The 13,552-nt window shown below is 33.6% G+C and overlaps 1 protein-coding gene across 1 annotated transcript in view; it reads left to right on the top strand.

The window, feature by feature from the left end:
• The window catches only part of LOC117179804 (neuroligin-4, X-linked-like), a 105,943-nt gene that overhangs the window by 70,681 nt on the left and 21,710 nt on the right, over positions 1 to 13,552 (top strand). The window contains exon 5 of the mRNA XM_033371927.1: positions 11,908 to 12,097. Within this exon, the coding sequence (XP_033227818.1) occupies positions 11,908 to 12,097 (190 nt within the window). The remainder of the gene's footprint in view (positions 1 to 11,907; positions 12,098 to 13,552) is intronic.

Consider the following 13,552-nt stretch of genomic DNA (forward strand, 5'->3'; position numbering starts at 1 on the left):
CGCATACTTTGAATAAAATATTTGTTATCATTCTCTTGAAATAAATGTGTTTTTTTCTTGAAAAAATACCGGTTTCATATGTATACACCTGGTATGTACGTCTCTTGCTGTTGTTCTATAGAATCGGAAAAACTTTGGTTTTTTGATCCAGGTCAAAAATTGCGGGAGTTAGGTTTCCGGCCGTGATATGTTGATTTCGTTTAAAACCAATTACTTAAATCAGAAATAATTATCAGCCTGAATATTCAGAGATTTTCAGTTAAAAATGCATTTTCCTCGCCACATAATTTTATCTAAAGTTACCCGTTAGAATAATAATTCACAGATATAGTTTCAATTATACTAAGACAAATATTTATTGAAGAGTTTTAATAAACCAATATTTTTCGACGTATTTTTTTTAGTATTTCATTAATGATTAATTATTGTCATAAGACGTGACAACTCTCTACGTAGTTCGAGCACGTGTTTGAAATATCATTTTTTAAATGTGAACGTATTTTTGTATTACTAGTTAATTTGGTCTTTTAGAAATTAAATATCAGGTTCATAAAAGAATATCTTACGCTGCCTGCATTTTAAAATGAAACAGTTTGAAAGCAGTTACTTGATTTTTATCCCGACGCTCAGTATATGCTCATGTTTGGTCTAGTAACGTGACAGAAATTTGTACTCCCCGAAACGACGCGAAGCAACGTTGCCAGGAAAACCGACCATCTTGCCAAGATAAACATGAATCTGCTTGCTCGGTGGTACTGACCCCATGTGAATAAACCTCCCTCTGTAAGCAATTATGGTTTCCGGCGATACCACAATCGGCAGCAAATCTACTTCGGTAAACTTAATATGTTCTTGTGATTCGATCTGGATCTAGTTCCAATTCTAATAAACCCAAGGTATTATTAATCGCTTGAATAGTGTACAGTTGACTTATTCAATATTGAAATTAGAATTGAACATAGATATAATGTCTCCTAACATTTTCAAGTACAGACTGGTTTTGGTTATTTTTCAGCGACAAATGTTTACAATATTAGCTTGTCGTAATTTAAGTATCAATCAATTTCATTGCTTTTCCAATTATTTTTTAATTTTCACTCTACAAATTGTTGTGGCAGATAGGCATATAAATTTATAGCAGAATATAGGAAAATTAAAAATTTTCTCTCAGCCTGGGATCCATAATTTTATAAAATCCATGAAAATACTTTGAAAGAAATGAACAAGCAATTCTATACCTGCATGTTAAAAACCATTCTCTTGGAGTGATCGCCTAAAACGACTTATTTCGCGTTGGTCGTCTAAAAGAATCCCTACTCTTTTTGAGTTGGGCCCTCGTTTTAGTACGCATACTTACACGGCATACAGCAAATAGGTTTAGTAATGATCGCTATCCGGTATAATATATCATTTTTAAATATTTTGAATTCGCGGATTTTCAGGAATTCATAAGATTCAAAAAATTCACGGAATTAAAAAAATTTATGGAATTTAAGGAATTCACGGAATACACCAAATTCTCGGAACTTATAGAGTTCAACGGAATTCAACAAATTCACAAAATTCAAGGAATCCTCGTAATTCAAACAATTTGCGGAATTCTATGAATTCACAGAATTGAAAGAATTAAAGTAACTTGCGAAATTCGAGAAATTTTGGGAATTCACGGAATTTAACAAATTCACAGAATCCAAGCAATTTACGGAATTCAGAGAATTGACAATATTCAAAGAATGAAAATAAATTCATGCAATTCAAGAAATTCACGGAATTCAAGGAGTTCAAAGAATTCGCGGAAATCAAGGAATTCACGAAATTCAAGAACTCGAATAAATTAATTGATTTCAGTGAATTTTAGGAATTCCCGATTATAACAATTCAAGGAATTCCAGGAATTCGTGGAATTCAAGGAACTCACGGAAATTACGGAATTTAGGTAATTTAAGGAATTCACGGAATTCAAACAATTCATGCAATTCACCGAGATTGATGGAATTCACGAAATTCCTTAAATTTCGTGAATTAATTGAATTCCGTGAATTTGTTAAATTCCTTAAATGATTTAAATTTTCTGAATGCCTTGAACTCCTTAAATGTGACAAATCCCGGGTATTTCTTGAATTTTTGAAATTGAGTGAATTCCGCGAATTCCTGGGATTACTTGATGTCCGTAAATCAAATGTATTTCTTGAATTCCGTGAATTTGTCTTTAGTTCTTTAAATTTAGTTAGTTCCCTGAATTCCTTGAATTCCGCAAATTGTTTGAATTACGAGAATTCCTTGAATTCTATGGATTGTTTGAATTCCATAAATTTCATGAATCCCGCGTATTTCTTGAATTCTTTTAATTTCCTCAATTTCGTTAATTCCGTGAGTTCCGTCAATTCCGTTAATTTCGTAAATTATTTGAATTCCGTGAATTTTTTAAATTTTCGGAATTCCGTAATTTGCCTGAGTTCCTTGAATTCCGTGAATTTCTTTATTTTCTCGAATTCCCTGAATTTCGTGAATTGTTTAAAATCTGTGAATTCGTATTTTTTTAAATATGTTAGTTTAGAAATTTTACTTTTAACTATTTTGTTGAAAAATTGTTTTATGGTTAAATTTAGATCATATATTTTGCTAAAAGTTCGTCTTTTTGGGTAAAAAATTATATTCTTGGTTGAAAATTAATCTCTTTGGTTTCAAATGTACCTATTTTGTTGCAAGTTGGTATTTTCTGTTAAGTTAAACTGCACCTAATTCAAAACGAAAATCTTTTTTGATTGAAAGGACCCCGCACAAAATACATTGGAAAAAGGTCTCGGTGGATTTTACTGAAGTTTGGATATGTTGTAGATCATGACATCCCTGATGAAAAGTTCTTATGCCAAACAGTAAAAAATGGACAGTTTTTCATTCGTATCGCATCAAAGGTGGCTTTTCGTGCCCGCTAGAGTAGACATACCGAAACTCGAGGACTGTTTATCGCTACGCTCAGGCATCATGCCCAACTCCGTGTCTTATTGATATTTTGCACTTTAGGACCCCCTGATCAATAATATACGTGTCTGAAGGTCGAGAAAAGAATACTTTTGCGTTGGTGTTAATATACCCCCTACTGAAAATTCCTATATAGGAACCTACATAGGATTCTACATAGGAACCTATATGTTTCACCTATATGTGCCACCTATTGGAAATGTCATAGGATTCCATAAAGGATCGTATATAGGTTACTGTATAGGATCCTATATAGGCTCCTGTATATGTTCTTGTATGGGACCATATCCAGATGCCATTATTTAGGTACCATTACGTACATTATCAGGGAGGATCCCATACAGATACCTATATAGGATCCTGGGTCATTTCCTATGGGCGGCACCAGGATTATATACAGGATTCTATATAGGGAGCTATACAGGAATTTTCATTAGGGGCGACACTAAAGGATTGGTTGGCACATGCACATGATTCAGACATGTACATTATCGACCAGAGGGTCTTTAACTACAGAACGTCAAAGAAATACAGAATTGGGCATGATCCCTGAGCGTGGCTCAGCTTTTTGACTAGGTTCTTTTGATTCAACATTAAACTATTCTTAAATCAAAAGGAAATTTATTTGATTATAATAAATGAGGCGACGTAACAAATCTGTCTGGTATATCTCCTTTAGCATGCACAAAAAGCGGCTTTGGAGGCAACACTAACGAAAAAGTATTCTCTCGACCTTCAGACACGTATATTATTGATCAGGGGGTCCTAAAGTACAAAATATCAATAAGGCACGGTGTTGGGCATAGCCCCTGAGCGTGGCGCCAAACAGTCATCGAGCGTCGGTATGTCTCGTTATTATGTATGAAAATCGGCTTTGGACGCAACACCACCCAAAAAGTATTCTTCTTTCGACCTTTAGACACGTATATTCTCGATCAGTGGGTTCTCAAGTCAAAAATATCAATAAGGCACCGAGTTGGGCATGGTTCCTGAGCGTGGCGCGAAGCAGTCCTTGAATTTCGGTATGCCTCCTTTAGCATGCACGAAAAGCGGCCTTGGATACAACATCAGCCAAAAAGTATTCTTCCACGGACCTTCACACATTTACAATATCTATCGGAGGGTCCTAAACTATAAAGTTTGAAAGAAGTACAGAGTTGGGCATGCTTCCTGGGCGTGGCGCCAAAGGGTCCTCGAATGTCGGTATGTCTCCTTTAGCATGCACAAAAAGCGAGTTTCGACGCAACACCAAACAAAAATTATTCTTCTCTCGACCTTCAGACACGTATATTATTAATCAGCGGGTCCTAAACTACAAAATATCAAAGGGGCACAGAACTGGTCATGATCCCTGAGCATGGCGCCAAACATTCGTCGAGTGTCGGTATGTCTCCATTAGCATGCACAAAAAGCGGTTTCGGCATCAAAACGAAGGAAAATGTATTTTCCTCTCGACCTTCAGACGCATATATTATTAATCAGGGAGTCCTAAACTACAAAATATCAAAGAGGCACAGAGCTGCGCATGATCACTGAACGTGGCGCCAAACAGTCCTTTTTATGGGAAATGCAACCAAGAAAGAGTTGTATTTTGAATCAGTAAAAATAACGATAACTATTTTTGTTGTTGTAATGTAATGGTATAAACTAGTTCCTTTTAAAAATTAACTCACCTATCACTGCACTTAATTATTTAAATTGCTTAGTATTTGGAAGTAGCTTTCTAGATTCTAGATTTAATTAAATATTTTCTTATTATCTTTACTGATAAGTACAATATTCCAACAATCCTAAACTTTTTACTTACACAACAACTAATAATGTCCAAGCTGAGAGAGTCTGGTGCATTCTCATTCTCTTCAATTTTAATTCAGGTATAACGATTACGTTTCTATTCATAATTTGGCAGTAAACAACAAAACAGCAATCATTTCTTAGAGCAAACAGGAACGGGATGCGCTTGGTTATCATCAACAAATTTTTGCAGTTTGCAGTACTACTTCAAAATAAGTGGCTATGTATATTTTGTGGAGCCTCATTTATCAGTTTGATAAACGATAAAGTATATAAAAAAGTGCAAATATGAAAAGTTTTCTTTGAATTCCATTGCATTCAGGTACATTAAGCTAGCACAGAATTTTGGGCTTCTTTGGGCTCTTAAAATCCGCAAAAAAAATTTTCCCCAAACCAACCCTTAACTTCCAAAATCAACCCCCTTCGAAAAATTGAAAATTTTCAGTTATTTATTAACGGGATATTTTTGGGCTTTTTTGGGCTCACAGAAAATACCTACTTCGATTTTTGGGCTCCAACCCTTACAGTAAAAAATTAACCCCATTGTAACACGCAGATATGATATTGTCAAAAAATAACTTTTATTAAATTTTAGAGCTTGAATAAAGTCTCTGATTTTTGGGCTCCTTGAAAATACACGCTACAATTTTTGGGCTTCAACCCTTAACGTCAAAAATCAACCCCTCTCTACCACGTAAATACAACCTTGTCTGCAAATAAATTTTTGTAGCATTTTTTAATGGAAATAGAGTCTCTAATTTTTGGGCTCCTCGAAAATACCCGATATGATATTTGGGCTTCAACCCTTAACGTCAAAAATCAATCCCCCTCTACTACGTAAATACAACTTTTTCTGCAAATAAATTTTTTTTTAATTTTTCAATGGAAACACAGTCTCTGATTTTTGGGCTCCTCGAAAATACACGCTACGATTTTTGGGCTTCAACCCTTAACTTCAAAAATCAACCCACGTAGATACTACTTTGTCAAAAAATCAATTTTTCTAGAATTTTTCGATGGTAATAGAGTCTCTGATTTTCATGCTCCTCGAAAATACACGCTACGATTTTTGGGCTTCAACCCATAACTTCAAAAATCAATCCACGTAGATACTACTTTGTCAAAAAATCAATTTTTCTAGAATTTTTCAATGGTAATAAAGTCTCTGATTTTTGTGCTTCTCGAAAATACCCGATACGATTTTTCGGCTTCAACCCTCAACATAAAAATTCAACCCCTCTCTTCCACGTAAATACAACTTTGTCTGCAAATAAATTTTTGAAGGATTTTTTAAGGGAAATAGAGTCTCTGATTTTTGGGCTCCTCGAAAATATCCGATACGATTTTTGGGCTTCAACCCTTAACGTAAAAAATCAACCCCTCTCTACCACGTAAATACAACTTTGTCTGAAAATTAATTTTTGTAGAATTTTTTAATGGAAATAGAGTCTCTGATTTTTGGGCTCCTCGAAAATACACGCTACGATTTTTGGGCTTCAACCCTTAACTTCAAAAATCAACCCACGTAGATACTACTTTGTCAAAAAATCAATTTTTCTAGAATTTTTCAATGGTAATAGAGTCTCTGATTTTTGAGCTCCTCGAAAATACCCGATACGATTTTTAGCTTCAACCCTCAATGTTAAAAATCAACCCCCGTCTACCACGTAAATACAACTTTGTCTGCAAATTAATTTTTGTGGAATTTTTGAATGGAGATAGGATCTATGATTTTTGGGCTCCTCGAAAATACACGCTACGATTTTTGGGCTTCAACCCTTAACTTCAAAAATCAACCCACGTAGATACTACTTTGTCAAAAAATCAATTTTTCTAGAATTTTTCGATGGTAATAGAGTCTCTGATTTTCATGCTCCTCGAAAATACCGGATACGATTTTTGGGCTTCAACCCTCAACGTAAAAATTCAACCCCTCTCTTCCACGTAAATACAACTTTGTCTGCAAATAAATTTTTCTAGAATTTTTCAATGGAAATACAGTCTCTGATTTTTGGACTTCTCGAAAATACACGCTACGATTTTTGGGCTTCAACCCTTAACTTCAAAAATCAATCCACGTAGATACTACTTTGTCAAAAAATCAATTTTTCTAGAATTTTTCAATGGTAATAAAGTCTCTGATTTTTGTGCTTCTCGAAAATACCCGATACGATTTTTCGGCTTCAACCCTCAACATAAAAATTCAACCCCTCTCTTCCACGTAAATACAACTTTGTCTGCAAATAAATTTTTCTAGAATTTTTCAATGGAAATACAGTCTCTGATTTTTGGGCTCCTCGAAAATATACGATACGATTTTTGGGCTTCAACCCTTAACGTAAAAAATCAACCCACGTTGATACTACTTTGTCAAAAAATCAATTTTTCTAGAATTTTTCGATGGTAATAGAGTCTCTGATTTTTGGGCTCCTCGAAAATACCCGATATGATTTTTGGGCTTCAACCCTTAACGTAAAAATCGCCCAAAAATCGTATCAAGTATTTTCGAGGAGCTCAAAAATCAGAGACTCTATTACCATTGAAAAATTGATTTCTTGACGAAGTAGTATCAACGTGGGTTGATTTTTAACGTTATGGGTTGAAGCCCAAAAATCATATCGAGTATTTTCGAGGAGCCCAAAAATCAGAGACTCTATTTCCATTAAAAAAGGCTACAAAAATTTATTTGCAGACAAAGTTGTATTTACGTGGTAGAGAGGAGTTGATTTATGGCGTTAAGGGTTGAAGCCCAAAAATCGTAGCGTGTATTTTCGAGGAGCCCAAAAATCATAGATCCTATCTCCATTCAAAAATTCCACAAAAATTAATTTGCAGACAAAGTTGTATTTACGTGGTAGACGGGGGTTGATTTTTAGCATTGAGGGTTGAAGCCGAAAAATCGTATCGGGTATTTTCGAGAAGCACAAAAATCAGAGACTTTATTACCATTGAAAAATTCTAGAAAAATTGATTTTTTGACAAAGTAGTATCTACGTGGGTTGATTTTTGAAGTTAAGGGTTGAAGCCCAAAAATCGTAGCGTGTATTTTCGAGGAGCCCAAAAATCAGAGACTCTATTTCCATTAAAAAATTCTACAAAAATTAATTTTCAGACAAAGTTGTATTTACGTGGTAGAGAGGGGTTGATTTTTGACGTTTAAGGTTGAAGCCCAAAAATCGTATCGGGTATTTTCGAGGAGCCCAAAAATCAGAGACTCTATTTCCCTTAAAAAATCCTTCAAAAATTTATTTGCAGACAAAGTTATATTTACGTGGTAGAGAGGGGTTGATTTTTGACGTTTAAGGTTGAAGCCCAAAAATCGTATCGGGTATTTTCGAGGAGCCCAAAAATCAGAGACTGTATTTCCATTGAAAAATTCTAGAAAAATGTATTTGCAGACAAAGTTGTATTTACGTGGGAGAGAGGGGTGGAATTTTTACGTTAAGGATTAAAGCCCAAAAATGGTATCGGGTATTTTCGAGGATCACAAAAATCGGAGACTCTATTACCATCGAAAAATTCTAGAAAAATTGATTTTTTGACAAAGTTGTATCTACGTGCTTGATTTTTGACGTTAAGGGTTGAAGCCCAAAAATCGAAGCGTATATTTTCGAGGAGCCCAAAAATCAGAGACTTTATTCAAGCTCTAAAATTTAATAAAATTTATTTTTTGACAATTTCATATCTCCTTGTTACAATAGGGTTAATTTTTTACTGTAAGGGTTGGAGCCCAAAAATCGAAGTAGGTATTTTCTGGGAGCCCAAAAATAGCCCACAAATATACCGTTAATAAATAACTGAACATTTTCAATTTTTTGAAGGGGGTTGATTTTGGAAGTTAAGGGTTGGTTTGGGGAAAAATTTTTTTGCGGATTTTAAGAGCCCAAAAAAAGCCCAAAGTTCTGGTGTAATTGAATTTTTATTATTTAGTGATTTAAAGAAGTGGAGGTGCTGGGTTAATGTAAGCTGGCACCTCCACAAGAAAATTGATTTTTTGAAAAAAGTAAAGGAGCCCAAAAATTTTTATTGCAGCCCAAAAAAAGCCCAAAAATGGCCCAAAATTCTGAGCTATGAAAAATTCAAAAATTCGATTGTGGAGGTGCTAGCTTAATGTACCTATTGCATTCCGTTGCATTGCATTGAATTGCATTGCCTTTAATTTAATTCCATTGGTACAATTAAAGAAGAGTTTACGTTAAAAAGATTGTGTTTCCTATGTTTTGATGATTTTTTTGTAATTAAAAAAATACTTTTTATTATTTGTTAATAGTGTACCTTAACGAAGACTATAAGGAGTATACATTTCTTGCATTTATGCGCATAGCAATAAATTACTTTCGATGTTACATGACAGCGCAAGGGCACACATTCAAACAGATTTATTTTCAATTCCCTCGGGAAAATTGCGAATATCTGCAATGGCCACTTTCGCCCTCAACCTACCTTTTTCGTTCACCAAGAAATATCGCTTGAGTTTTCATTTTGTCCTTAGTTTCCTTTTTAAACTTGAACGCAAAATTGTTTCTTGTTTACCTTTAATCGTAGCGAGTACCGTTAACGGAAAATATACAATTTCCGTGAACGACGCATCTGCATCACCGTCACAACGCAAGGCTTCGTTTTGTTCATTTTATACTCCTTCATTAAATACAAGCTAGCGAAAAGATCATTTCGGCGACGCGTTTTTAGAAGAATTTTTTCTTACAAGAAAGCACCTCGAGGCTGAACCTAACTTGTTCTATACGTGTTTTAGGTACTCCTGGAAAAGAAAATTTGTTGTTATGGCACGAAAAAAAATCAGAACTGAATCAAGAAAATATGGGCATGAATACGGACGATATAATATTTTCATGATCTAAGAAAATTGATCTTTTCTCGATAAAATAGACTTACATGAAGAAAATCAAGTTTTTTTATTATAGTACATTTTATTGAGACAAGAAATATTTTCTTAAGCCAAAAAGGTATTGTATCGTCGATATTCCAAGAAATATTATGTATTGCTTTTACACTAACGAAGACCTTAAAATATTTCTGGTTACAAGAAAATAAATTAAGTTTCAATTAAGGCACTATATGCACTCGTGTAAATACTTGCATTAAAAATTCAAAAAGGAATAATAATAAAGAGAGAACAAAGAAAAAGGATGCAACCTTCAAATACTCGACCCTTCTTTTTTACCTGCCCTATATCAATATCCCTCCATCCCTACCCTTCTAGCCTTAGAAAATATACTACTATTCTATACCCTAACCAATTTTTCTTTCAACATCTGACTCTAACAACCACCAACCCATTCCTCCGCCCTTCCACACCTAAAAACATCGGATTACCCGCTCTTCATCATCCTTCATATCAATAAGCTCTCCGTAAATCCTCCATTCTTATGCAACTGTCCCACACATCTGTCCCACCTCTTTCTCCTCACGATTGTTTTCAATGTAAGGCTAGCAGATTTTAGCTAAATCTCCTACATTTTTTTGCAAAGGGTCCTGTTGGATTATTATTCCATGCATTATGTGCATGCCTGAGATGCAGATGGACATCATAACCTCGGTATCAACCAGTGGTGGTGGAGCCCTCAGGGACACAGGGGTCAATGCCCGCCTTAGAAATCGCCCAGAGAGAGGCAAAGTATTGATTTGCCCCCTTCTGGAATCAAATGATCAATATCATCAGATCGCTCTAATTGTTCCAAAAAACTACCTGAAATCTTCTGAATCTATCCGCAATCTTATCAAAAAATTTAGAATTCTTGTAAAATCTTTAAAATCTTCGCAAAATATTTTTAATCTATCCTAAATCTGTATGAAATATTTAAAATCTTTGGTTAATCATTGAAATTCTTTGAAAATATTCTTAAAGTATTTGGTATATTTTTGAAAATATTGAAATCTACGAAATCATTGAAGTCTTTGAGAAAGCATTGAAATCTTTGTTAAAACTTTGGAAGTCATTGAAATATTTTTTAAAGATACGTCAAATTTTTGAAAAATCATTTATGAGAAATCATTATAATCTTTATCAAATCTTTGTGAAATCTTTACGACATTTTAAAATTATTTTCAAATATTTTTTTAATATTTGGTAATATTTGTGAAATTATTGAAATCCTTGGGGATTCATTAACCTCTTTGTCTCTGCAAAATATTTGGAATATTTTTTATATATTTTACAATATTTGTGAAATTAATCAAATTGTTACGAAATCTTTGTGCAATCTGAAATATATCAGAATTTTTTATGAAATCGTTAAAGCCTTTATAAAATCTTTTATATCTTTTCGAAATCTTTGCGAAATATTTGAAATAGTTTTCAAATATTTGGCCACATTTGTGAAATTATTGAAATCTTTGTAAAATATTCGGCAATTTGAATTGTATACCTCTATTTATTATTTACTAGTTATTGTGTATTCATTATTATTTATGTACGATTTGTATTTAGTATGATATTATTATGCTATGTACAAATTGTGCAATTCAATATAAGTCTATTCTCTTGCTTTCACCTAAAGAAAAAAGACTGCGCCGCTTTTGGTATCAAGATTGCGTTTGCGACAAAATTACCCTTAATTTCGCCCGAACCTCCTATTTCGCTTGAAAAGAAAAAGATACAGTTATACAAATGTCTACATGTAATAATATATCGAGGTCTGGAGTAAGACTAATTAAAAAAAACTGTTGTTATTATTTCCAATGCTTTTTAACAAATTGTGAGCTTGAAATAACTACAGAAATAAAAATAAGCGTTGTAATTTAAACAATAGCTCTCTAACTACCAGCTGCATTCACCTAATCAATATTGGCAAAACTCCAGGACTTGATACTGTGCCAAGGATACCGTCGTGAACGCGTCATCTTTTAATGGCCGCAGTAAAGCCACTTTCAGCCAACTGAAACAAATGAAAGCCACTATCTTTTCACCACAGCGCAACGCCCCATGCCCAAAGAAATTAAATCCAAAGTTGTAGAAAGATAAGTTATTAGTGTAATATACCTTCAATCCCTGCAATCATTTCTTGTGCATACTCATATGATATTATTTATTGGCGGCAGATGGCACTGGCCATTGTACATCTCACAAGTTCTATTAATTCAAATCAATGATTCTTCTTCATTTTTTGATAGGCCTTTTTCATCGGATCATCCTGCTCAGCGGATCTGCTCTCAGTCCCTGGGCTTCAGTCCACGATCCTCACGACTTGCACATCAAGATTTCCCAACAGCTGAATTGCACGACTGTAAATGATGATATCGCTGATTGCATCCGCGAGGCCGATCTTGCTACATTGATGAACTTGGAGCTTCCCGAATTAAGGTAAACCGGATTTGAATATACCTGATTTACTTTAATTATTTTGTTTAATAATGCAAACATAGATACAGTTTTATCTGAATTTAAAATCGGATAATTCATACATGTGGGAACCTATGGAGTCCTTACTCCTTGGGCTGAGCAATGATTATAGCAATTATAACGTGTGAAATATATTTTCTCAATGTAATTCTTTGCATATTTTCTTAATCTCCTCTTCTGTATTCCAGCTTACCAACGTCTATCCATGTTAATCTTTCGCTCGCAAGTTTAAGCGCACCTTCCGGTCTGTTTGTCCTCGCGTTACGCGCTAGGCCTTTTTACTTCTCCTACATTTGTACACAGACTTTTTAAAACTAAAGGTCATAGCAACGCTAATGTAATTAGGCGATTGTGAATATTCTTTAGTTAAAACTCCTTCAGCTTTAGCGAACACATTCCTATCACGTATCTCATGTGCCGCATTCGATTTTGTCAAAAATTCGAACTTCTCTACATTATTTATTTATTTACTTTAATATTTGTTCCTTATTTTCCATTGAACTTTACCCTGAAAAACGAATCTCCTCAATAAATTTATATTATAATAATATGCATTCGCATTAAAACAGACGATTTTCCATAAATTTAATTCGTTTATTTTCAGTGCTGTTTTTAAATTAAAAATATGCAAATTTTGAGACCTTTTTTATTTTAACAACTTTTGTCTATTCATTTTTTTCATTTCTTGTTTCTTTTTTCCAAAAATTTAATTTCTGCATTTTTAGTTTTTATTTCTTACGATTAAAAGAAAATGTACTCGCTTATCTACAAATAATTAATAAAACATTTTTAGATCACTTTTGGGTGAACAACTTTCGTTTATTAATTTGTTTTTGTACGTTGCATCATCTAAAAAAAGTTATTTCTACTGTTACTTTTTACGATTAAAACAATAAACCAAAATTGTGCGATCAATCAAAACAAATATTAATAAAAAATTTATAGATCTTATTTGGGTGTATAACTGTTGTTGATGAAGTCTTTTTCATACCTTTCAGTTTTTGTTCAAAAATTTATTTTATTTCATTTCGAATGTTGTTTTTTCGAATAAAACAAAAACTAAGTACCCTATAAAAAAGCGATTTATAACAGATTTGTAGAACTTTTTTGGGTGCACATTTTTTTATGCACCTTTTGTCGTAACTTTCATAGTCTGACCTCACAATGAAATTTTTGATTTTTAAATTTAAAAAAAAGTGGTTTTAAAAATTCTCAGAATACTCTAACTTTTTGTATTTTTCTTCCAAAATGTCTGGCTAAAGAGCTTGAGCTTCAGTTTAGGACACTAAAAAGTACACTAAAGGCCAATCCAATATATTAATTATTATTATTATTATTATTACACCATTAAGCCATTTCCCTTTCGGGGTAGGCGTGACTCACTCGGCAGGGGAAAGGAGTAGTGTGTGGATGGGA

The sequence above is a fragment of the Belonocnema kinseyi genome, chromosome 1 (assembly GCF_010883055.1).
Source record: "Belonocnema kinseyi isolate 2016_QV_RU_SX_M_011 chromosome 1, B_treatae_v1, whole genome shotgun sequence".
Classification (NCBI taxonomy): domain Eukaryota; kingdom Metazoa; phylum Arthropoda; class Insecta; order Hymenoptera; family Cynipidae; genus Belonocnema; species Belonocnema kinseyi.